This window comes from Stegostoma tigrinum, chromosome 18 (genome assembly GCF_030684315.1).
Source record: "Stegostoma tigrinum isolate sSteTig4 chromosome 18, sSteTig4.hap1, whole genome shotgun sequence".
Lineage (NCBI taxonomy): Eukaryota > Metazoa > Chordata > Chondrichthyes > Orectolobiformes > Stegostomatidae > Stegostoma > Stegostoma tigrinum.
In genome coordinates this window covers 22,600,969-22,627,880 of record NC_081371.1, presented here as the reverse complement: position 1 = coordinate 22,627,880, position 26,912 = coordinate 22,600,969, and the positions used below count along the sequence as shown (strand labels likewise).

Genomic DNA, 26,912 nt, shown 5'->3' with positions numbered 1-26,912 from the left:
ACTGCAGTAGTTCATGAAGCCTCCCTCCATAGCACCTTTCAAACTCACAACCTGACCCATTTAAAGATAAGGACTGCAGATGGATTGAAACCCATCACCTACATGTTCCCTCCGGAAACGTCAGCTTTTGTGCTCCTGAGATGCTGCTTTGCCTGCTGTGTTCATCCAGCTCCACACTTTGTTATCTTATAGTGAAAAAGGTGTTTGGTACACTTGCCTTCATTGGTCAGTGCATTCGGTATAGGAGTTGGGAGGTCAAGTTGCAGCTGTACAGGACATTGTTTTGGCCACTTTTGGAATACTGTGTTCAATTCTGATCTCCTTGCTATGGGAAAGGTGTTGTGAAACTTGGAAGGGTTCAGTGAAGGGTTTGAGCTAAAGGGAGAGGCTGAATAGATTGGGGTGACCTCACAGAAGTTTATAAAAGGGGCATAGACAGGGTGAATAACCAAGGTCTTTTCACTAGGGTAGGGGAGTCTCAAGGGCATAGGTTTAGGATGTTTGGGGAAAGATATCAAAGCGACCTAATGGGCAACCTTTTCAAGCAGAGGGTGGTGTATACATGGAATAAACTGCTAGAGGAAGTGGTGGAGGCTGGTACAATCACAACATTTAAAAAGCATCTGGATGGGAATATGAATAGGAAGGGTTTACAGGGAATAGGCCAAATGCTTGCAAAAGAGACTACATTAATTTAGGATATCTGGTCGGCAGTGACAAGTTGGACCTAAGGATCTGTTTCTGTGCTGTACATCATTACAGCTATATGGCTCTAAATAAACCTACAGTGATAGAGTGGGCGTATGAGATTAATTGAATTGCTCCACAGAGATCTGACATAGACTTGATGAGCCAAATGGTTTCCTTCTATCCCACAACCAATCAATGGACAATCCAAAAATAGGTGAAATGTTTCTCGGGATGCTCCAAGAACAGGAGTATGTTATTTCAGTTCCTTTTTACCGGTACTAGGAGGACATTTTTTTCCAATAGAAGTTTGATATGTTTTATTAGTGCAGTGTGATGCTGTTTCTGAAATTTGACAGAAACCAGATGTTTAGTCATGATTAAATAGGGGCCTCATTTGTGAAGTATATGTGCTTGTCTGTAGAAACAGCTGTTTCTCATTCCCAAGGTACAGACTTCATTTGTTTGCTGTTGTTTGGTAGCAATATATGTTTCTTATCAACAAAAGATGCAAGGGTAAAATTTCCATTGATGCCTCTACTGGACTGAGAATAAAATGTAATTGAACATCTGCCTAACTACTCATGCATGCCCATTTCTGAACTAGCTTTCAATTGGCCCTTAATTTATATTAACACGGTAAACTCCGACCTAAAACATGGATAGATCCTGTGCACTCAAGCACATGAGATGAGTTTTAGAGCACTGCAATAGAGATATAAATTCTGTAGTAGCTCCTTCAACCAGAGTCAGCACAGAAAATAAACATTTTTAGCAGGCTGAAGCAACTGGGCATTATAAGAGAATTATTTCAATGCAACCTCAGACTGGGAAGTCCTTCTGCAGTCACCTCACAGTGAAGCAGACTATGAACACTACAGTTAGTTCTTGTTGTAAAAATAATGAGGAATATCAAATTCCATTGTATTTTCCGCAAAGTCTGGACTGAAATGTTTTGGATCTTTTGAATTTATTCATAAATAATTTATGAATAAAATATATTTTTGCAATAAAAGACGAGTGACATCACAAAAAATCTATAGACTCATTGACTGATATTGGAATAGGGAGGATTTGAAGGGGGGAAGGTCAAACCAGGCATCAGATTAGACCTGACACAGACGCTTGTTTATCAGAAAATGCCAGAGACCAGAGACAGAAAGGAGACCTGGAAGCAACTGATTGGCTTTAGCAAGGTCAGCAGAATATTTATACTATTTTAATCGCTTACGGTTTGAAAACTCTTTATATTTAACGTATAATTTGTAAGGGTGACAGTGCAGTGGTACAGAGAAAAAGGGACCTACAGTAATTAACATTATTTGATTTTAAGGACAATCAAAGGGTTCAATTTAAAAAGATAAGTTATGGAAGGAGATCTCTGGGCTGTGGTAAGCTCCTCCTGCTCAATGTGGGAAGTCCAACATAGTTCCACTACCTGGAACCAGGATGTCTGCAGGAAGTGTCTCCAGCTACAGCTCCTGGAAGACTGAGTTTTAGATCTGGGGACACCACGAGGCTCACAGTATTGTGGATTGTATGTACAAAGAGGTGGTCACTCTGCAGGTTAAGACTCTACAGGCAGAGACAGAATGGATGATCACCAGGCAGAGTAAGAGGACATGGCAGAGGAAAAAAAAACGCCTGTAGCTAATCTCATGCAAAACAGATCTAACAGTTTGGGAGGAATGGTCTCTCAGTAGAAAGTAGCAGCACCCAAATTCATTTCACCATGGTTTGCTCTGTTGTATGGGAGAGAAGGAATTAAGTGTAGGAAGGGCTGTAGCAATACAGGGTTCAATCCTAAGGGAAGCAGTTAAGATGTTTCAATGGCTACAAATGAGACTCCAGTATGGCATGTTGCCTCCTGAGGCTACAGTCAAATATTTCCCAGAGCAACTACATGACATGCTGCAGCTAACAATCCAGTAGTGAAGGAGTGCTGCAGTGTGGAAATGTTGACTCTTGGATGAGACATTAATTCAAGATCTCATCTGGTCTCTGAGTTGGATAAAGAAGATCCCATGGGAGTTAGTGCTGTTTTTATATCTCAATATTACAGAAGATCATGCCTGGCCACCTTCGTATTACTGTTTATGGGAAGTTGCTTTGCTCAAATTGGTTGCCAATTTTCCTACGTCAAAACAGTGATTACTCTTCAAAATGATTGCATTGCCTGTAAAACACTTTAAGCTGATGTTTAGTTGTGAAAAGCGCTCTATAAAAGTATGTCTTTCTGCCTACAGTTTTTCCACCGGTGCCCGTAACCCATATTAGACCTACAGCCAAATTTTCACAGTTTTTTGGCCAAGTTCAAGTTGCATCAGGTTTGGGGAAGTGATTCTTGACACAAAGCTAAGCAAGATATCTCAACATATCTTACAAAATTTGCAACATTAACTGCTTTGTTGTCTAACAGTGAGTTTCACATCTGATTTCCACCCCACTTTACCATGTGCTGTTCCCCAAACAATGCACCACTCACCAGATATCAATCCCAAGACCAAAATTCCTTGCGCCTATGACATATTTCAAAAGTTTGCTGCACAAGAAAAGGAAAGTTGACATCTGGCAGCTGCCCTGCAAACTTTTGAGGACTGAGGAGTTATGGCTGAGAAGCTGGTGCTGCAGTTCTTTAACAAGAACCTGAAGGCCCTTGTCAGCAGTCTGGCAGCACAACACCATGCCACACTGGAAAGAGATTGCTCCCTGAGTCAGCGCTGTCTTGAAGGTGAGGAAGACTGAGCTGCATTGCTGCATGAAGTGCTTTCTCCACTCCATCTGTGTAACTGCCATCCTCTGCTCTCTGCTTCCTCAGATTCTCTGTGTCTACCAATGCCCCCATATCCCACCAAGGGTAATGGTCTTACACCCATTCTGTTGCATGCAACAAATTCACTCACTCTGGTTATCCCCCATGCTTCCACACCATCAATCCTACATCCCCTTCACACTGTGCTCATTCCCTCGAAACACCTCAAGACATTTCCCCCATTATGCATCACCACTAACTATCATGCAATCCACCTGCATCTTACTCATTTGTCCCCTTTACAAACGAGGAGACAGCCCATAGCAGGTTGGAGCAACAGGTGGGGTAGGTGCCTGGTATCTTGAGTCTGTACCCCAAATGAGGAGAGGATTCTTGCTGTCACAGGAGTGGAATGGGACCACTCCTCAGGGGATGCAGACCACCGAGTGAGCACTACTTTTCATTGTACTGAAATACTGATATTAACTAGGTAGTCAATGTCATGCATCAAGCACCACTTGTAGCCAAACGCCATAATGCTTTCTGCCTCTTGTGTCTTATAGGTACAGCCAGTGTCCTGACTCAATTAGTACATAGTCAGCCATCTCCCCTGATAGCATATCCTTGCCCACTGCAGACAACCATGTCCAGGACCCAGAGGAAGCATCAACAACTGTCCCCTGGACCTCCCCTTCAGATTTGATACTAAAATGTCCATGGGATTGATATATGAATTGCATGTAGAACCAGAAATTGCTGAGGAACTTACAGCAACTGTTGTGCAGATGGGTGAGGAAGAAACACCTCAGGCCAGTGGCATTCAGAGGAGTGACGGAGACTAGGCACCTGTTCAGACTCTGATAGGAGGACCCTGTGGTCTCAACAATCACAAAGGAAGCAATAGGAGTGGCAGGTGCATGTGGCAATAATAAATACGAAATGCTTTAATATCACCAAAATCAGTATCAGAACTAACACAAAAGCAAACTACTGCAGGTGTTGGTGGGGCTGGTTCATGGGCGCAGTAATTGGAATGGGAAAATGTTTGATGACAGCTGGAATTTAAAAGGGAATTGCATCAGGATGTCCCTGATGTATTTACATCTCTGAAGGGCTTCCGAGAGGTGAGTAGGTCAGCCTGCTCAAATGCATAAGACCAATTAACGGGTATTTTCTGATTTCCAGAGCCAAATAACTTATCCTTTAACTACCAATGCCCAATTTCAGAGCCACAATGATCATTTGGCAATCCTGTGGTGGAATTCCATGATAGGTATTCTCGTCTCATTTGTTTTTTTTAAAGAATTGGAAATCTTTAGAGAGTACTTACATTTTTAGATGTCCTTAAAGACATCAACCCATTTTGATAGCATCTACCCTCCTAGCAGCTGACAACAATCTGGAGTATTCAAGATGCGGCCTCCCATCTCCCACATCCCACTGCCCCCACACACTTTTGTGCAGTTTACCTGCTATTCCTAACTGGAATCTACCAGGATCCTGGTGATGGCCAGTTAACTGTCCACTTACAGGCAGACTGTACTGGTGAGCCAGTCGGACATCCTTCAGGTGAAGCCTGCATATAACACAACCTGTAGAGGGTCTATAAGTGTAGTAGTACTTCTGGATAATAAGGTTCGAGTCCTAGCTCAGGCTGTGACGGCATTCAAGTTGGTTTTTTAAAAAAAATTACAACTCAACCCAACTGCGAAATTCTGCCTAATTCCTAACAAAAAAATTCATTCATGGGAATGAGGGTGTCACCAGCTAGGTGAGCATTTTTGCCCATGACCAATAGGAGTCAACCACTTTACTGTGGGGCTGGAGTCACATGTAGGTAAGGATGGCAGTTTCCTTCCCTAAAGGACATTAGTGAATCAGATTGTTTTTTTCAACAATCAACAATGGATTCATGGTATTTGTTAGGCTCTTAATCACAGATCTTTACTGCATTACACTCCAGTATCTACCAAAGTGGGATTCAAACTCTGGTGCCCAGAAAATTACGTGGGTGTCTAGTTTAACAGTCCAGTGATAATACCCCTAGGCCGCCACCTCCCCTAAATGGTAAAAATAAATTTGATGAAAAAACTTGATGGCAAAAATAAAACTGTACTTACCCTACAACCACGATAATGAAATCTAGTAAATTCCAGCCATTCCTGAGGTACGCATTGGGGTGAAACAGAAGCCCATAAGCTATTACTTTCAAAAATGCTTCCACTGTGAAAATGATGAGAAAGAGATATTCCACCCGTTCCTGCATGGAGAAGAAAAAAAGGAGAAATGTGCTATTGCAGTAACAACAATTGTCATTTATTTGAATTGAGAAATATATCGTTACACGTAACCTGTCATCACACATGAGCATTATAGCACTGGTCAAAGGATTTCTGTATACATTCCCATGGTATGCTGAACTCTAACATCTGCAATTGAAAGTTCATATGTGTGGATGCATGCCATTCCCATCCAAATAGATGTGTGCTTGTATGTACAATTAGCATTTACTTCCATTGTAATGCATCTCAGTTACTTTAATTTGAATAAACCAATGAAGTCATTTGACTACAAGAACAACAAGGTATCTACTGCAAGATTTGCTTTGAGCAATATATCTCACACACTGAACTGATAATTATTGGCCAAACAATAAAAAAATTAAATAATTTAAAATATTTTGTTTAGTTTTAAGTTAACATTGTACTCAAAAATCATTGGCATTCTAAAAATGGAGTTGCTTTTAAAAAACAATTCAAATACTTCTGCAAATCTTTGGCTTTGCACAATAACCTTGAGTATACTTGGAAGATGTTGAAGATGATGTTCCTTGAATACTGAGATTTCACAATTACAATTGTATATTACGAGAACCCTTCCATTCCTCCAGCAATGAGACTGACATGACAATTCTATTATGTAGATCAGCTCCTGAGGAGAGTAACAGTATAATTCTTCGCAATCTAGTGCTGCATTTAGATGGGTGGATGATGTATATAAGCGTCCAGATTTCACAAACGGCAGAGGGGCGATAGCAGCACTCAGAAACATGTTATGTGCCATTTCCAGCTCCATTAAATGACCCTGTCACAATTAACTGCCAGCCGGCCAATTAACAGTCATTTGGTAAGACTTGCTGTAAATAAACAAAAGAGGTTTCAGGGCTTTGTGATGCAATTTTAGTATCCTTGCCTCTGGGCTAGAACTTCTAAGTTGAAGTCTCACCTCAGGATCTGATAGCCATGGATATATGTCATAATATGCCTATATAGGTTGATTTAAAAAAGAAGAGGCTGGTTATACAATGGTGACAACTGTGGGTGTTCATCAGTGGACATTTGTTGTCAAGTGAGAGAGATAGTAGGAACTGCAGATGCTGGAGAATCTGCGATAACAAGGTGTAGAGCTGGATGCACACAGCAGGCCAAGCAGTATCAGAGAAGCAGGAAAGCTGACATTTCAGCCTGGACCCTTCTTCAGAAAAGGCCCATTTCTGAGGAAGGGTCTAAGCCTACAACATCAGCTTTCTTGCTCCTCTGATGCTGCTTGGCCTGCTGTGTTCATCCAGCTCTGCAGCTTGTTATCTGTTGTCAAGTGGGTAAGGGTCACTGAATATCAAGACAATGGAAGCCATTATAAACTTACGTCAGTCATCATGGCTCAATGAGTTAAGCTGTGTATTCTTTGGTGCTTTACTAAATGATTATCGCCTATTACTACAATGTCAATTTTGTGAGCCGTCTTGTGGCGATATAGTAGTGATAAGGGCAACAAGCACCTGTTCGTTTCCAATGAACCTCAATAAGAAATGTATTGATATGGGCACTTAGATATTGGCAATGTACTGCTAAGTGGGGCTGATGGATCTAAGATGTCAGTTCAGAAATTCTGGTGTCAATGGCGATCAATTTGTTATGTGAAGAACCTCATTATTAAGGGCAACTGCATATCCCTGGCATTGACTCCTACTGACTCTTCTATGGTGCAACTCTCTAGTCTGGCTCAGAAGTTCCCCTTCTGGATTCTTCAAGATGTGAAGGTGCCGGTGTTGCTCTGGATTGGACCAGGTCAGGAGTCACATCACACCAGGTTATTGTCTAATAGATTTATTTGAAATCACAAGCTTTTGAGTGCTGCCCCTTCTTCAGATGAAGTGCAGAGAGGCATACAGGCACAGAATTTATGTTGGAGAGATCAAAAGATCATACAATTGGTTTGAGTGGAGTGTCAACAAGTTGAACAAAGTCTCTGCATGTGATCAAACATGTCAGACTGTGTGAGTAAAGTGTCAACAGCTGAATTGCAAGTGAAGGGAATGACCTATAATCCAATTAATTTATGCAATTCTTATACTTATCATGTTATTCCAGCCATTTGGTTTATCTTCTTGTTTCTAATTTTTTGTAATTATCTCTCAGTCTCAATAAATTGGATTATCAGTCATTCCCTTAACATATTATTCAGGTGTTGACACTTTACTCAGACTGTCTGACACTTTGTAGCACCTGTGGAGACTTATTATTCAGCCTGCCAACACCCCACTCACTACTCATCTGCTCTTTTGATCTCTCCGCAATAAATTCTGTGCCTATGACCTCCTCTGCACTTCACCTGATGAAGGGGCAGCACTCTAAAAGCTTGTGACTTCGAATAAATCTGTTAGACTGTAATCTGATGTCATGTGACTTTGGATTCTTCAAGTGAGGTGGTTTACCAGTCTATGATGTCCTCATTTGTCAGTTGTTTGAAGGCAGTGACAGTGTAATTGCAGGGACACTGGTCATCATCTTTCAATCTTCCCCAGAGTCAGGAGATGTCAGAGACTGGAAAATTGGAAACGTTGCACCCTTGATCAAAAAGAGGTTGAAAGGAATAAACACAACAATTGCAGACCTTTCAGCTTAACTTTTGTGGTGGCAAAGCTGCTAGGAACAAATATTTATTATGACGAGTCAACAGGGATGACTAAATAAGAAAATGTGCCTACTAACTTTCTGGAGTGTTTTCAAGAGTTAACAAAAAAAGTAAATGAGGGTAATACTGTTCTTGTCGTGTTAATACACTTCCAGACGGTGTTCAATACAGTGCCACACAACAGTTTTGAGTCAGGTTACAGCAAATGGCATAAAAGGGATAGGAGCAACATGGATACAAAATTGGGTGAATGATCAAAACAGAGAGTAATGGGAACCCTGCAGCCATATGGTATCAATGTGGACTTCACCAGTTTCAAAATCTCCCCTTCCCCCACTGCATCCCTAAACCAGCCCAGTTCATCCCCTCCCCCCACTGCACCACACAACCAGCCCAGCTCTTCCCCCCCACCCACTGCATCCCAAAACCAGTCCAACCTGTCTCTGCCTCCCTAACCGGTTCTTCCTCTCACCCATCCCTTCCTCCCACCCCCAGCCGCACCCCCAGCTACCTACTAACCTCATCCCACCTCCTTGACCTGTCCGTCTTCCCTGGACTGACCTATCCCCTCCCTACCTCCCCACCTACACCCTCTCCACCTATCTTCTTTGCTCTCCATCTTCGGTCCGCCTCCCCCTCTCTCCCTATTTATTCCAGTTCCCTCCCCCCATCCCCCTCTCTGATGAAGGGTCTAGGCCCGAAACGTCAGCTTTTGTGCTCCTGAGATGCTGCTTGGCCTGCTGTGTTCATCCAGCCTCACATTTTATCATCAGTAATGGTCCATAGATCTTTTTCAGGCTGGAGGAAGCTAGGAGTTTTCCAGGATCGAGTATTGGGATCATAGCTTTTCCTAATACATATTAATAATCTAGTTCTTGGTGTGTGGGGAACAATTACAAAGCTTGAGTGAGATAAACTGTGAGGAAGTCAGTTTTTGAACTTCGGAAGAATAGATACAAGTTGGTGGAGTAGGCATATCGATGGCAGATAAAGTTCAATGCAGAGAAGCGTGCAAAGACTACTTTTCATTTCTATTAGCTTTGCATTGTGGACAAGAACAATGAAATTGCTACTTTAAGCCAAGGAGATTGTGCAAAGAGATTGCTGCAGTTTTAAAAATCATTCTGACTGGAGCTGCTTGTGAGTTGTACACAATATTGTCTTTTCCTGGAACAGAGAGCAGAAGTAGAGGCCAAAACACTGATGGATTTCAAATGAAGGAAAATGGCTTGACAACAATATTCTGGTTGGCTTCTGACATAATTACTATGGTTTCTATAAAACTGATGCAGCAGACAACCACCTAGCCCGCAACTAGAAAAAAGAACAGAAAAAAGCTCTCTCTCCCTCATGTATGGAGGTAATTGTGATAACTAACTGTCTTCCATTCGTTTTTCTCTGCAAATCCTTGCTGAAGGAGGAACAAAACACCTTCAGAGACAGTGAAAGGACAAATCCTCAATCAATGAAAGACAGTACCAGTGTGCAAACAACTTTGTCTCAACAGAAAAGAATTAAAAGGGAACCAAAAAGAGGAGAAAGAAAGCAATTCAACAAATATTATTGTCCAGACTGGTGTTATCGAATAGTGTTTTCCTGAGCATCTTTTTCTTTCCTTTTTGTCTTCTCAATATCTGTCTTGTTTGTCTTTGTATACCTGTCTGTTTGTGAATGGGGAGATGGAGGGATTTAGCAGGAATAGAGTTAAGTTGTAGAGTTTTCAGTTAACAATTCAAATTTCTTAATTGCCAAAATTCAAAAACTTTCCTCTTGATAAGAAGGCATTTTCTTGTTAAGTACAGAAACTTGGTCAGTGTTTTCTTTCAACTGGAGATTATGAGTAAGATAAATTCAGGATTTTTGGATAGGTTTATTGCATATTTTTACGTGAGTGATTAATCTGGGGTTAGTGTGGTTTGAGTTCTAGTCCACTACCACAGTGAGTTACGACAAGTGTATAGTTTTGGTGGGAACAATACGGACAGGCAACATAAGAAGGTATGCCATTCTAAAGGAGGTATAGGAAAAATGGGCCTGGTATATAAGTGTGCATAAATCATTAAAAGGGCAGGTAGGAAGAAAAAGAATTTAGAAAATCTGCATTCTGGACTTTATTAATAAGGCATAGAGTATAATAACATGGAAGTGATGAAAGGATGTTGATTTTGTATAACATACTTATCAGACCTCAGCTAGAGTTTTATGTACAGTCCTGGCTGTCACACTGGAGGATGTGACTGCATTGCAGCGAGTACAGAAGACACTTCCATTAATAGTTCCAGGGCTGAGATACTTCAGTTATGAAGATAGCGTGGAGAGGTTGGTACTGTTCCCCTTGGAGAGAAAGGCCGAAAGGAGAGGAGATAGAAGTTTTCAAAGTCGAGGACAGCTGGATTCATTTGATATGGAGAAACTGTTCTCACATGTAAAAGGGTCAAGAACAAGACGGCACAGATTTATACTTATATGCAAAATAAGGAAATGTGATGTGAGAAAAAACCTTTTCACATAATGGGTGGTTCAGGTCTGGAATGCATTTCCTGGAAAAGTGGTGAGGAAGGTTCAATTGAGGGCATTCAATGAAAAATTAAAGGAATAATTAAAGTTATGAGGAAAAGATAGGAGAATGAGACCAAGTCATAGTTCTTTTGGAGAACTAGTCAGACACAATAGACTGAATGGCCTTCTTCTGCGTCATAACATGTGATTCTAGAAATGTATTAATTGATATAAATATCAGCATAGCTCCAATAATATTACTGTGCACACCCATCTGTAAATAATAAGCCTTCCTATTTGTTCCACTGTTCCATTGTGGTAGACATCACCTGATCAAAGGAGCTATTTGGGCTTGCAAGAATTGTCTTTCTGCATTTATGCAAAGACACACCTGGCTAATAGGCAGCAAGCAAATTTGCAAGTAACAGACAAGAATGCATATCTTGCCTTTTACTGCCTGTGATCAGTACATTTGTATGTTAAAGGGGTGTGTTTTGTTATCCCCAGAGTGAGTGTCACAATTAAGCAATTTTAACAACAGTCTTTGTGAGCTTTAAAATAAAAAAACTCATTAATTTACACCAAAAGATATGCAACACTTTATTCAAAGATTCCTCACATGCACAAAGTACAAGATTAAGGGGAAATGCTGCGACAGCTTATAATTATCTCTTTTGTAACAGGCCTGTAGTTTCATCACTGAAGGTGAAACTTTAAAGTTGATGTAGAGTTCTATTAAAGCAAAGCTGTAAGATTTCCCATAGCTGAACTTTCAGCGTGTTGATTCTCAGATCAACATTAAGTTGGAACAATTTGAGGCAGACCTTCTCTCTGTCAGCAAGTGCCAACTTCAATATACTGCTATTGATACCTTTGGCTCTTTTTGTGCCTGCCACCAGTTTGATGGCTTTCAGTGAAATATTCTGATTGCAAGGAGCTTTTTGCAGGTTTTATGAAAAAATGGCAACTGAATGATTTTCTCATCATGTGACTTTCAGAAGTTACACATCTTTTTCAAAACAAAAATTGGTGTGTATGTTCATTTCAATCATCCTGCATTGTCATTTGAAACCCTGAGAACTACCCAATCATGCTTGCATGAGCAAAACCATCGTAATACAATGGAAGATTAAAGGTATCCATGCATATCTTGATGAGTGCAGCCCTGACAACACTTAAGAAGCTTGGCACCATCCAGGACAAGGCAGTCCGCTTGACTGGGACTACATCCACATGCATTCATTCCTTTTATCACAGCCGTTCAGAACCAGCAGTGTGTACTGTCTACAAGATGCTCACATGTGATATGTCCCTCACCTTGTTGTCCAGCATCCACCAAGGTGTGTGTGTATTAGGGCTGGTGGAGGGTGAACATGAGGCATCCAACAGTACATCCGCAGCGTGCTTGTCCTCCTCTGATGACTCATTGATTTGATGCTCACTAGTTGCTCATACACCCTCAAAGGATGTTTGGGAGTAGTTATTGCTGTCTTAGGGACAGATTTCAAATTCTACATAGAAATGTCATGAGTTGCACAATTTGTTGTCACATGAAATCAATATGAGTAACGACAATTAGTTCCAAGTATCAATGTACTTTTTAAATATTTTCACCATGTCTCTGAGTGACTCCCTTTCTTTTATTGTACGTGTTTTGTGATTTTGTGCCTCATTGCCTATCTTTTGGGTGTCTTCCTCCAATGTAGTCGAAGTGGCTTTGGTTGAAGCCCGAGCTCCAGTTTTCTGCCTCTTGCTGAAGTTGCATACTCTTTTCTAACGCAAATTGAGAAAGCAGAGACTTATGAGTATGAGGAGTGGATTGTTGCTGAGGTTGGAAGTAAAACTTTTGGGCAGGATGACTATGAGGAATGAGTGTGAGAAAAGCATAGATTGATGATGTATTCTGTACATTGGTTATTCAAGTAGAGGTTAGAGGACATGCCTAGAGGAAAAGGTTTGTGTAAAACTACCCAGACGATTGGTTAGACGAATGTGGTGCAGGACAACTCTGGGAATTCAGGAAGTGATGGAAGTCACTTGAGTAATACGACACTAAATGAGGTAATCAAATTTTGATTGACACTAAAACCCAGTCATTAGGTCCATATTCCTGTTCATAGCCTCTGTTATTTTCACTCACATTTGCTTCATTTAGATAGCTGGCTTGTTCCCTGAATCCAGAGGGAAAAGGACCTCCTTCTGGTTCTCACTGTCTTCAGCATGAACTCCAAGACGCACACAGAGAACCACACTGGCAAGTACAGTGCAACTATCTCATATCTTCCTTCCATCAATTTGCCTTTTGTTTGTTTCAGGAACAGCCTTCCTGCTACTATTCTGACTCCTGTTTGAGCACCTTTGATTAGAGGGCAAAGAAACAAGGATTGTCAACATGCTCATGCTCTGATTGTTTGGAAAACTGAGAAGTGGGCTGCTAATGATTTGGTGGTTTAAAAAGGAGTCATAGCAAAGTTTACTTCCACAGTAAAGAGATTTCCAACAGGCTACTGGCCTCATTGCTAGATATACATTTAATCAGTGAAGATTGCACTCACACTGCAGCAATTAATACAAGGGAATGAAAGTAATTGGTTCTCTTACAAATGTATTTTTGATATATCTATAATAACATTCACTGTAAACAGTCTGTCATAATTTTGTAGAAACACTCAATATTGAATCCTATTAAACCACCTTGAAGGAATTAGTCTCAAACAAGAATCACAATCTATTTTTTCCACATAATCTGTTTTTCTTTCCACAGGTGGTACCAGACCTGCTGATTTTCTCCAGCACATTGTTTTTATTTCAGAACTTCAGCATCCACGGTATTTGGCTTCTATTTATTGGATGAATTAGTCATAGCTGGGGACTTGAAGTTATGTGCAAGTACTTAAAGTGAAATAGATTTAGTCAAACAAAGATAAACTGGCAATGGACAAATCTGCTGGATTCTTTAGTACATGAAGTTTACCATTGGACCAATCTTTTCCTGGGAGATCACTAACAGGACCAACAACCTCTCTTTCAGTGTATTGAGTTTCTTCTTGGGTTTTAAGGCCATTAGTTAATTTCTAATATGTTTTGACGTTCAGCCATCTAGTTTTGTTCTTCTACGTGTTTTTCCTCGCTGAAGTTTCATTAAACTGTTTTATAAAGAATTTCTTCTATTAAATCTTAAGTGGTGTTTGCATTTGAAATTCTTCCAGAACCATTTTTTGGCTACATTACAATATAGCTGGAACACACAGAGGTTTGCAGTGTAGGTAAATATTTGCAATATTTCAAGATCCACCATCCACCAGAAGTTTAAATGTACCTCCTACCAAGGAAGATAACTCTGTTAAAAATTACACACCTTGATTGCATCTAGAAGTTATCCTCTGAAGCATTAATTCTGTGGAAACTAACAAAACTATTTTCTTTAAAAATATACATGAAATAATGTAATCTTATATGCCTTGTGTGGTTAGCTCAACAACAGCTGAGTTGAACTCTGCAGTGATTTATTCAGAATTGTCAACACAAGCAAAGCATATGGTAAACTGCCTACATGCTAATTGAATTTAGTTTAATATAAAAGCAAAATATTGTCAATGCTGAAAATCTGAAAACAGAAACTGCTGGAGAAACTCAATGGGTCTGGCAGGATCTGTAGAGAAAATAACAGAGTTAACATTTTAGTCCACTGTAATATGTCTTCAGAGTCATATTGGACTCAAAACTTAAATTCTGTTTCCCTTTCCACAGATATTGCTAGAAATGCTAATTTCCCCCAGCTATTCTCTTGGTATTATTTTAACTGAAGTTGATAGAGATTAAAGAATCTGTCATGGAAGGTTTCAAATCAAATAGGAGATTCATTATTCTGAATGCCAGATCTACATAAGAAAATTAAGAGTTCCTTGAATATATGATGGTGTCGGAGAAATTTTGTTTTGCTCTAGAGATTTTGTAAGGTTCAACTAACCTTCTGCTACAACTTTGGTAAGAGACTAGAATAACTAGAAGGTTAGCAATGGAAACTACATATTAAATTTCAGAACTATTAACACAGTGTGAAACAGTTCTAATTTGATTTTACAGCTTTTAAGCTTATCTAAAGCATATTTAAACATGTACAATCAAGGTGCAAACTTGATGCCTCTAAAGTCAGATTAATTTGTGCCATTGGTAAGTGAACATCACTGGGTATAACTCAAAATTATTACAGCAAACTATTTAAAGTATATTCTATTAATTATGTTCAAGAAATGGTGACAAAAATAGATGCCTTAATATTTTATTAAAAATATGTAACTTTTAGGCTGCTCCATTTAAATTGTAAATATTCAATTGTCACTAAGTTACAATACATGGGCTATTAATCTTTAGTTGACTGATATTTGTTTATAAGAAAATACCTTTAAATGAGCCAGGACATAATGTTCTTTTGGCTGCAGAGGTCGTCTGATCTACAAGAAAGGCTAAGTTTGTAAAAAGAAAATACTCTGGCTTCAGATTAAAGGGGAGCAATCACATTGCTGGAAGTGTATTATTGACCCTAAACAGTCAGCAGGTAATAGAGGAGCAAATGTATAAACCTTTCATTGAGGTGTGTAATAACAATAGGATAATTAGAGGATATTAACTTGGCTAACATGTACTTCACTCCTGTCTTTACTTGGGAGAAGCAGGATTATGTACAGAGTTTGGGAAGAAACACTCTGGGTTCTTCAGCATATCAACACAGCGAGTGGGGAGGTATTGGAACTTTTGGCACGCTTAAAAGTGTGGACATGATGGATGAAATTACAGGGGCGCTAACCCAAAGTTTTTATCATCTCTGGCCACAGGGAGCATACCTGAGGACTGCAGGGCAGCAAGTGAAGTTCCACTTCTCAAGAGATAAACCAGGGAATTACAGGCCATAAAATGTGAGGCTGGATGAACACAGCAGGCCAAGCAGCATCTCAGGAGCACAAAAGCTGACGTTTCGGGCCTAGACCCTTCATCAGAGAGGGGGATGGGGTGAGGGCTCTGGAATAAATAGGGAGAGAGGGGGAGGCGGACCGAAGATGGAGAGTAAAGAAGATAGGTGGAGAGAGTATAGGTGGGGAGGTAGGGAGGGGATGGGTCAGTCCAGGGAAGACGGACAGGTCAAGGAGGTGGGATGAGGTTAGTAGGTAGATGGGGGTGCGGCTTGGGGTGGGAGGAAGGGATGGGTGAGAGGAAGAACAGGTTAGGGTGGCAGACAACTGCATCCCTAAACCAGCCCAGTTCGTCCCCTCCCCCCACTGCACCACACAACCAGCCCAGCTCTTCCCCCCCACCCACTGCATCCCAAAACCAGTCCAACCTGTCTCTGCCTCCCTAACCGGTTCTTCCTCTCACCCATCCCTTCCTCCCACCCCAAGCCGCACCCCCATCTACCTACTAACCTCATCCCACCTCCTTGACCTGTCCGTCTTCCCTGGACTGACCTATCCCCTCCCTACCTCCCCACCTATACTCTCTCCACCTATCTTCTTTACTCTCCATCTTCGGTCCGCCTCCCCCTCTCTCCCTATTTATTCCAGTTCCCTCTCCCCATCCCCCTCTCTGAAGAAGGGTCTAGGCCCGAAACGTCAGCTTTTGTGCTCCTGAGATGCTGCTTGGCCTGCTGTGTTCATCCAGCCTCACATTTTATTGTCTTGGAATTCTCCAGCATCTGCAGTTCCCATTATCTCTGAAGTACAGGCCAGTAGTCTCACCACAGTGGTAGGGAAATTGCTCGAGAAAATTCTGAAGAAAAGAAACAATCTCCACTCAGAGAAGGAAGGTTTGACCTGGGATAGTTAGCATGGTTTGTCAGACACAAATTATGCTGAACAAATTTGACTGAATATTTCAAGGAGGCTATGAGGTATGCAGATGAGAGTAATGCAGTTGATGTAGTTTATATAGATTTCAGCGAAACTTTCAGCAAGATCCCACATGGCAATAATGATAAAAAAAAACATAAAAGTTCATGGGAGCTAGGGTATCTTGGCAAGATGGATCCAAAATTTCCTGAGAGGTAGGGACTAGAGGTGTGTGTGAGACTAGGGACCAGTGTCCAGTGGAGTACCACAGGGAGCACTGCCAGGTCACTTATTGTTTGTGACATATATAGATGAAAATGTAGGGGGTGATCAGTAGGTTAGTAGATGACACAAAGATTGGGCAGGCGGTTAATAGTGGCTAAGAAGGTCTTAGGTTACGGGAAGATATACGAGTTGCTCAGCTTGACAGATCAGTGGCAGACGGAATTTAATTCTGAGATGATGCACCTGAAAGAAGTAACAAGTAATAACAAGAAGTAACAAGAAATTGTATCTCTTGTTAAGCAGAAGAGGGAGGCTTATGTGGCGTTGAGATGAGATGGTTCAGATGAGGCGACGGGGAGTTACAGATTAGCTAAGAAGGATTTTAAGAGAGAGTTAAGAAGAGCAAGGAGGGCACATAAGCAGACATTAGCAGGTAGAATAAAGGAGAATCCTAAAGCTTTCTATAGGTATGTGAGGAATAAGAGGATGACAAGGGTAGGAATAGGGCCAGTCAAAGGCAGAAGTGGGAAGTTGTGTGTGGACCCTTTGGAGATCGGAGAGGTGCTAAACGAATATTTCTTATCTGTTTTCACTCAGGAAAAGGAGAATATTGTGGAGGAGATGACTGAATTACAGGCTACTAGAATTGAAAGGATTGAGATTAGTAAGGTGGAGGTGTTATCAATTGTAGAAGGTGTGAAGGTAGTCAAATCCCTTGTGCCAGATGGGATTTTTCTGAGGATTCTCTGGGAAGCTAGGGAGGAGATGGCAGAGCCTTTGACCTTGATCTTTGAGTCCTCATTGTCTACAGGTTTAGTACCAGAGGACTGGAGGATTGCAAATGTTGTGCCCTTGTTCAAGAAGGGCAGTAGAGATGACCCAGGTAATTACAGACCAGTGAGCCTTACGTCTGTTGTAGGAAAATTTTTGGAATGGATTATAAGAGATAGGATTTATAATCATCTAGCAAGCAACAATTTGATGGGAGATAGTCAGCATGGATTCATCAAGGGCAGGTCGTGTCTCACAAACCTCATTGAGTTTTTTGAGAAGGTGACCAAGCATGTGGATAAGGGTAGGACTGTTGAGGTGGTGTACATGGACTTCAGTAAAGCCTTTGATAAGGTTCCATATGGTAGGCTATTGGAGAAAATACAGAGGCACGGGATTCAGGGAGATTTAGCAGTTTGGATTAGAAAGTGGCTTTCTGTAAGAAGGCAACGAGTGGTGGTTGATGGAAAATATTCAGCCTGGGGTGTGCCTCAAGGATCTGTTTTGGAACCACTGTTGTTTGTCATTTTTAAAAATGAATTTGGAAGCAGGCATAGTTGGATGAGTTAGTAAGTTTGCAGATGACACTAAAGTCGGTGGAGTGGTGGACAGTGTGGAAGAATGTTGCAGGTTGCAGGGAGACTTGGATAAACTGCAGAATTGGGCTGAAAGGTGGTAAATAGAGTTCAATGTGGATAAATGCGAGGTGATTCACTTTGGGAAGAATAATAGGAAGGCAGAATACCGGGTCAATGGAAAGATTCTTGGTAGTGTGAATGTGCAGAGGGATCTTGGTGTCCATGTACATAGATCCCTGAAAGTTGCCACTCAAGTTGATAGTGCTGTTAAGAAGGCTTACAGTGTGTTAGGTTTTATTAGTAGAGGGATTGAGTTCAGGAGCCGTGATGTCATGCTGCAACTGTACAAAACGCTAGTGCACTTGGAATATTACATACAGTTCTCGTCGCCCCATTACAGGAAGGATGTGGAAGCATTGGAAAAGGTGCAGAGGAGCTTTACCAGGATGTTGCCTGGTCTGGAGCGAAGGTCTTATGAAGAAAGGCTGAGGGACTTGGGTCTATTTTCATTGGAGAGAAGAAGGCTAAGAGGGGATTTAATAGAGACATACAAGATGATCAGAGGATTAGACAGGGTGGACAGTGAGAGTCTTTTTCCTAGGATGATAACGTCAGCTTATGTGAGGGGGCATAGCTACAAATTGAGGGGTGATAGATTTAAGACAGATGTCAGAGTCAAGTTCTTTATTCAGAGAGTGTTAAGGGCATGGAACACCCTGCCTGCCAATGTAGTTAACTCAGCCACATTAGGGGCATTTAAACAGTCCTTGGATAAGCATATGGATGATGATGTGATGGTGTAGGGGGATGGGCTTAGATTAGTTCACAGGTCGGCGCAACATCGAGGGCCAAAGGGCCTATTCTGCGTTGTATTGTTCAATGTTCTATGTTATATGTTCTATAAGGGAGTAATAAATGAATACCAGCATACTAGGAAGTTCAGAGGTACAAAGGGATCTTGGCATGCTTGTACACACATCCTTGAAGATGGCAGAACAGATTAATAGGATAGCTGAGGAACACTTGCTTTTATCAGTCATGGCCTGGATTATACGAGCAGGGAGGCTATGTTGGAGCTGTAGAAAAGTTTGTTTCGTATATAGCTGGAGTACTGTGTGCAGCCATGGTTGCCACATTATAGGAAGGATATGACTTGAAGGACTACAGACAAAGTTCACCTGGATTTTGCCTGGCTTGAAGCGCTTTAGCAATTAAGAAAGGCAGGATAAGCTTGGATTGTTTTCTTTTGAGCAGAGATGGATGGGGCAGAGAGGGGATTCCAAATGGGTTGGAATTAGTTATTCTCCATAGTTGAATGGTCAATAACGAATGGGCATAATTTTAATGTGAATGGCAAGAAATCCACAGGTGGATTGTGGAAAAGATTTTTCACCCAGAGTACGGCAGGAATAGGGTGCATTGCCTGAAATGGTAGTAGAGGTGGGAAACCTCATAACCATGAAGAAGTATGTGGATGTGCACTTGAAATGCTACAGCAGTCAAGATTATGGGCCAACTGCTAAAAGTGCAGATAGGTTGCTACAGATTTAATTGGCTAAAGGGCCTCTTCTGTGCTATATGAGTCTATGATTCTATTCACAAATGCTCTCCTGCAAAAATTTCACACTTGCTATAGTTTGAGCCATCTGCAAAAGACTGAAAGGCAAGAAACAACAGCCACCTTGTCTGCCAAAACCACCATAGACTAAGGAAAAGTATCAAAATCTATTGTACAAAAAGATGCTGAAGACTTCCCTATCTGTTGCAACGGCATCTTGATAGCTTTGACAGAGGAGGCAGAATGTCCTTTTTAAAATGGATTGTCTCCACTGTATGCCAACAGGTAGTTATCTCTACACTGAAAAACCCTCCCTCTGAAAACAATGATTATGTATTTATTTAATTGTTACAGATGGGAGTAACATTAAGTAGGCCTCCAGGATGGGATAGTACAATTCCCTCTCTCACAACAGCTTTCTTTCCATGCTCGGACTCTATCTCTGTTAAAACTTGGAATACAACTTAATTTCAATTCTTTAGAAAATGGGTCTTACTGGCAAGGTCAACTTTTACTGTCTTTTTGCTTTTACACTGATGGCTATCTCAGCCAAGGGTAGTTTAGAGTCAACCACACTGTGTGGTAGTAACTTACATGTAGGCCAGACCGGGTATGGGTATGGTCTTCCCTCCCTGAAAGAGGATAGTGAGCCAGATGTTTTTTTTTACAACAATTGGTAATGGTTTCATAGTCATGATTACTGAAACCAGTTTTTACTTCCAGATTTGTTTATTGCGGAGTAGTGGTGGGATCAGAGGGGGAAAAAAATGAAAATAAAAGGAACTTCAAGTGCCATTGCATCTACTCTATAAAAGGAATTCAAGGCTATAACACAACGCATCAGGCTGCCTCAGCATTCCAAAGCCAACCTACGGTAATTGTCTTAGAAGTGTTTCTTTTAATTAAATTTTCTATTAGAACACAATAAATGGATAATTCAAGTCTGTGCCAAGTTCCCACACAGCTGTTAACACATGCTCACCTTGAGCCAGCTACATATCTCTCCAGTTTTCCTACCTCAAATTAAAGCAAGATACTGTGGATACTGGAAACCCAAAGAAAATACATCGAATGCTGAAGAAGCTCAGCAGAATCAAACTTTCAGGACTGAAGACTTACAAGTCTGTTTCTCTCTCCACAGATGCTGATTTTCTGTATTTTTAACCGTGTGCTGAAATGGGAAAATACCTATTTTAAAGATAAGACTTGCTGAGGGATTACTGTAATTTTTCTAAAGTGAGTAACTGGACATTCAAAGTAATTACAAACTAATGAAAGCATCCTGAGAAGGAAGAGCAGTGCTCTGATGAGCACAAGAATCAACTCAGCGGATCCTGTGAACACGGATTGCTGAAATGCTTTCTCAGTTTTCCATCTGTCCCTAACACATGAGTTTTTATATTCCTGTCAAGTCTGTTTCTGTGTGTGCATAACGGTGAGTTTGTAAGGGGCTTTCAGTTTTAGCTAATAGAGTTATATGCTTATTTCATAGTTATTTATCTGTAGCTACAGTCTGTTTACTTGTAATAAGTAATTATTATTAAACACAGAAACCTGCATTTTATCAACCTGTGCCTGAAAAATCAGGTAAATTTGGGAATTGTGCATTCTTCCATGGATTATTTTCATATTTCTGACAACTCTGGAAATAGTGGGGCTTCATTTCTAGTATGCTACACAGGTGATGTGTAAAAATAGCTATCCATGGACAAAGGCCACCCTTGTTTCAAAATTACCTTAGCTTATCTTTGCATCTTCACCATACCTGAGGAGTTCAGGTATAATAAGAGTACAATATTAAATGGACTATTACAGGTCACAATCAGTTCCTACAGCAAAAGTACTAGTTATTTGATAGATCTGTGACTCTGCGATTTGATCCTACAAGTGTTGGCAGCATAAAAGTATCCACAATAATGCTGACAAATTATCAAATCTGAACTATATAGGATAGATAAGCTAGATGCATTATTGTAACTTACTGTTTTCTGTTTAATATAGTGATCGCGAGAAAATTTGAACTGGAGAAGATAACTATCATCACCTTGCAGTCAAATATGTAATGAATGATTTTGTCATGGCTCAATTGTTTTTAAATAATAAGCTTTATTACTTGCCAGGGGCACTAAATTAATCCTATTTCTCGTAAGACTATTGACAACCTAAGGTTGGCATCAGGGGCTGAAACATTCTAAATATAATTTGTAAAGTTGTACTTATATAACTCATCCAAAAGTGGTTTAAAAATGCCAGCTCCAAAGTAGCCAGAAATGACCAAATCTTGAGCATAATATCGAGCCGATCAATACATAGCTAATTTATATATGTGAAGCAGGCTACTTCACATTCATCTTTAATGGTATAGTAATAGCTTTGACCTTTTGCAGCATTGCCAAGCCTATCTGATAATTTGTTGCAAGCCATCTGTTTGTAACCCTTTGTTTTGCTTGGTACTTATCCAAGTAAATTGTATACAATCATTCCCCGCTTGGGGAAATATGGCTACCAGATGTTTAATGGAAGCAGGTCTATATGTCAACATTAGAATCTATATTATTGAAGAAGCATCACTAAAATGCCTTTTCAACAGATTTAAAATTTATCCTTGAAGGTTGCCACCCAGGTTGACAGGGCTATTAAGAAGGCATACAGTGTTTTAGCTTTTATTAATAGAGGGATCGAGTTCCGGAACCAAGGGGTTATGCTGCAGCTGTACAAAATTCTGGTGCGGCCGCACTTGGAGTATTGCGTACAGTTCTGGTCACCATATTATAAGAAGGATGTGGAAGCTTTGGAAAGGGTGCAGAGGAGATTTACTAGGATGTTGCCTGGTATGGGGGGAAGGTCTTATAAGGAAAGACTTGAGGCTGTTTTTGTTAGAGAGAAGAAGGTTGAGAGGTGACTTAATTGAGACATATAAACTAATCAGAGGGTTAGATAGGGTGGATAGGGAGACCCTTTTTCCTAGGATGGTGATGGCGAGCACGAGGGGGCATAGCTTTAAATTGAGGGGTGAAAGATATAGGACAGATGTCAGAGGTAGTTTCTTTACTCAGAGAGTAGTAAGGGAATGGAACGCTTTGCCTGCAACGGTAGTAGATTCGCCAACTTTAAGTACATTTAAGTCATCATTGGACAAGCATATGGACGTACATGGAATAGTGTAGGTTAGATGGGCTTCAGATCGGTATGACAGGTCAGCACAACATCGAGGGCCGAAGGGCCTGTACTGTGCTGTAATGTTCTATGTTCTAAAACTCCTTGCAGCAGTTTGTCAGATTCCTGTTTGACAACTTTGGTACAAGTAGGAAATAATCACAAGACATAAGAATTAACTATACTACAACATTAATTCAGTAAAGAATGTTGATCAAATTTTACAGGGCAGAATCTTATAGCAGCCTGAACAATTAGGGCTATGATGAGAAATGTGGCAGAATTGTGCAAAAAGGTCCAGTGAAGCCTATCTTATACTGGAAACAATTCGCTGCAACTTTTCAGTAATTTCTGGGCATCAAGGTTAAACGATGGCAATGATTAAGAGGGATTATTGCTTAGTAATGACATTATTAACCACACAAATTACCTTCTTAATATGCAGCATCTCATCCTACAATCCACCATAAGCTAATCAGATGCCAGAAGTTCTCATCATGGAGGTCAGAGCGAGTAGCCAGCAAATTCAGCTCATTCATGGCTATGAAGAACCTCCATGCCGGTCACCAGACAATCACTACACATCCCTCTTTCACGGACACTGGCATCTGATAATTGTCAAATCCTCAGGATCCTCATGGCGCCTCACCAATCCACTTTCAGGATGCTAAGGAAATGTACTTGTGTGTTGTGTGGCACTAAGACCATGCTAAATGGCTCCGACTACAAACAGATCTAGCAAGTGAAGACTGGACATTCACATGGGCCATCAACAGCAGCAGAATTGCACTCTATCACAATCTGCAACCTCATGGCCCAGTATACCCCCACTCAACCAACACCAGGCATATATGAAAATGAGGTGTTAACTTTGTGAAGCTACCAAACAGGACAACTTTCATGCCACATGGCATAAGCAACAAGTGATAGACAGAGCCAAGCAATCCCACAACCAATGGAGCATATCTAAGCACTGCAGCCCTGCCACATCCAGTCATGAATGGTGGTGGACAATTAAACTAGAGGAGGATGGTTCACAAATAACCCCATCCTCAATGATGGAAGAGCCCAGCACATCAGTGCAAACAATAAGGCTAAAGCATTTGCAACAATCTTCAGCTAGAAGTGCCAAGTGAATGAACCATCTCAGCTTCCTCCAGTGGCCCCCAGCAGAACAGATACAGGTCTTCAGCCAATTTGATTCACTCCATGTGTTATGAAGGCACTGGATATTGCAAAGGCTGTGGGCCCTGACAACATTCCAGCAATAATACTGAAGACCTGCTCCAGAACATACCGCACCCCTTGCCAAGCTCTTTCAGTACAGTTAAAACACTGGCATTTATCTGACAGTGTGAAAAAAATTGACCAAGTATGACCTGTACACAAAAAGCAAGACAAATCCAATCAAGCCAAATACTGTCCCATCAGTCTACTCCCAATCATCAATAAATTGATGGAAGATCACATCAACAGTGTTTTCCAGCAGTACCTGCTCAGCATAACATACTCACTGATGCTCAGTTTGGGTTCTGCCAGGGCCACGCAGCTCCTGCTTTCAATATAGACTTGGTTCAAACATGAACAAAAGAATTTAATTGCAAAGGTGAGGTAAGTGTCACAGCCCTTGATATCAAGGCCACATTCCACTGCATATGATGTCAAGGAGTTCTTGCAAAACTGAAATCAATGGATATCAGGGGGCAGACTCTCCAATGGTTGGAGTCATATCTGACACCTAGGAAGATGGTTTTGACTGTTGGAGGTCAGTCATCTCAGCTCCAGGTCAACTCAGCAGAAATTCCTTAGGGTAATGTTGTTGGCCCAAACATTTTCAGCTGCTTCATCGATGATCTCCATCATGAAGTCAGAAGTGGGGACGTACAACATTCAGCACCATTTGTGACTTCTCAGGTACTGAAGCTGTCCACATTCAAATATAACAAGATCTGGAAAATATCCAGGCTTGGGCTGACAAGTAGAAATAATACTTGCACCTCACAAATGCCAATCAATGACCATCTGACCTGTTTCTGAGTCTCAAAAAGATCAGCCATGATCTTATTAAATGGCGGGGCAGGCTCAAGGGGTCATATGGCCTACATCTACTCCTTCTTCTTAGGCTCTTATCTCCAATAAGAGATAATCCTACCACTGCCCCATGGCATTTAATGATATTACCATCACTGAATTCCCCCAAGAACTACATCTTGGAGGTTACCATTGACCAGAAACTCAGCTGAACTCAACAAAATAATGAGGGGTATAGGTGGAGTTAATGGTAATTGTCTTTTCCCTAGGATGGGGGATTTCAATTCTTGGGGGGGGGGGGGGCACATTTTTAAACTGAGAAGAAAGAGAATTAATAAAAGACATGAGGGGCAAATGTTTTACACAGAGTGGTTCATGCATGGAATGAGATTCTTGAGGAAGTGGTGGATGCAGATTTCCATGCTGGATATCTCTATGATTCCAATTAAACACAGTGGCTACAATAGTAATCAGAGGCTATAAATAATGTGAGAACTCATCTTCTGACTCCCCAAAGCTTGTCCATTATTCTCAAGGCATTAGTCAGGAACGTGATGGAATACATCCCAATTGCCTGGATGAGTACAGCTCCAACAATACTCAAGAAGCTTGACATCATTCAGGACAAAGCAGTTCACATGACTGGCACCACATCCACGAGCTTCCGTTCCCTCCACTGCTGCTCAGTAGCAGCAGTGTGCACTGCAGAAATTCACCAAGGATCCTTAAACAGCACCTCTCAAACCCCAAATCACTTCCATAGGATAATGGCAGCAGATATCTGCAAGTTTTCTTTCAAGTCACTTATCACCTCAGAAATATACCAGCTGTTCCTGAGTTAAAATCCTGGATTTACCACCCTTAAGGGCATTGTGGGTCCACCTACAGCACAAAGATTGCAGCAGGTCAAGGGGCAGGTCACCAGCACCTTCTAAAGAGCAACTAGAGACAGGCAATAAATGCTGACCAGCTAGAGAAACCCACATCTCATGTATGCGAGGTATTGCAGTTTGGTAAAACAAGCACAGAATGTATACAATTAAAAGTAGGGCCTTGGCTGGTGTTATAGCACGGAGAGACCGAGGGAGTCAGGTACATAATTCTTTGAATTTTGCATCACAAATAGATGAGGTATTTAAGAAGGCAGTTAGCACACTTGCCTTCATCATTCAGATCTTTTGAGTGTAAGAGTTGGGATGTTAAGTTGAGATTGTAGAAAACATTGGTGATCTCTCTTCTGGAGTACTATGTTCAGCTCTGGTTGCCCTGTTACAGGAAGGAGAGATGGAGGGAGCGGAGGCAGTGGAGGGAGCAGATGCTCGTGGATGTGATGCCAATCATATGAACTGCTTTGTCCTGTGCAAACCACAACTACCAGAAATATCACAGGAAATCAGCTAGTTAAATATTTTCTAAATAACTCATATTTGATAAAGATTAAATCCTATAACAACATACAGAGACACAAAACCTTGGAGAGTTTGCAACTATGAGGAAAAAAATCCAGAATGTAAGCAGACATTGGAAAAAATTTACAGAGAAAAAACTGAATGGTATTCAGTCCACTAAAATGGATGAGAAAGGAAGTGCACTTCTGTGAGAAAAAATGGCAGTACAGAAATAGTAACAACCAAAAAATGAGGTCAAAAGAATCTGAAGTTAAATCAGATTTTACAAAATGAAGGGAAACATAGTGTTAAACATTAGTAAACATAATGCTAACACATCAGACAATTATAAATAGAATCAAAATCTTCCAAAGGCATCTCTTTTTATAAATTTTGTGCCTGGTTCGTTGGATGTATATTTTGATATTCCAAGGAAACAGAAAATTGTTTTACGTTACATACTTTCTAGTGTTTTACAGCATGAAAACAGGCCATTTGACCCATCAGGAATGAACTATGTTTATGTTCTAC

At 40.9% G+C, this 26,912-nt stretch overlaps 1 protein-coding gene across 15 annotated transcripts in view; it reads right to left on the bottom strand.

The window, feature by feature from the left end:
- The window catches only part of LOC125460699 (voltage-dependent L-type calcium channel subunit alpha-1C-like), an 814,036-nt gene that overhangs the window by 527,275 nt on the left and 259,849 nt on the right, over nt 1-26,912 (bottom strand). For all 15 annotated transcript variants that reach the window (XM_048548420.2, XM_048548421.2, XM_048548422.2 and 12 more), the window contains exon 4: nt 5,560-5,699. In XM_048548420.2, the coding sequence (XP_048404377.1) occupies nt 5,560-5,699 (140 nt within the window). The remainder of the gene's footprint in view (nt 1-5,559; nt 5,700-26,912) is intronic.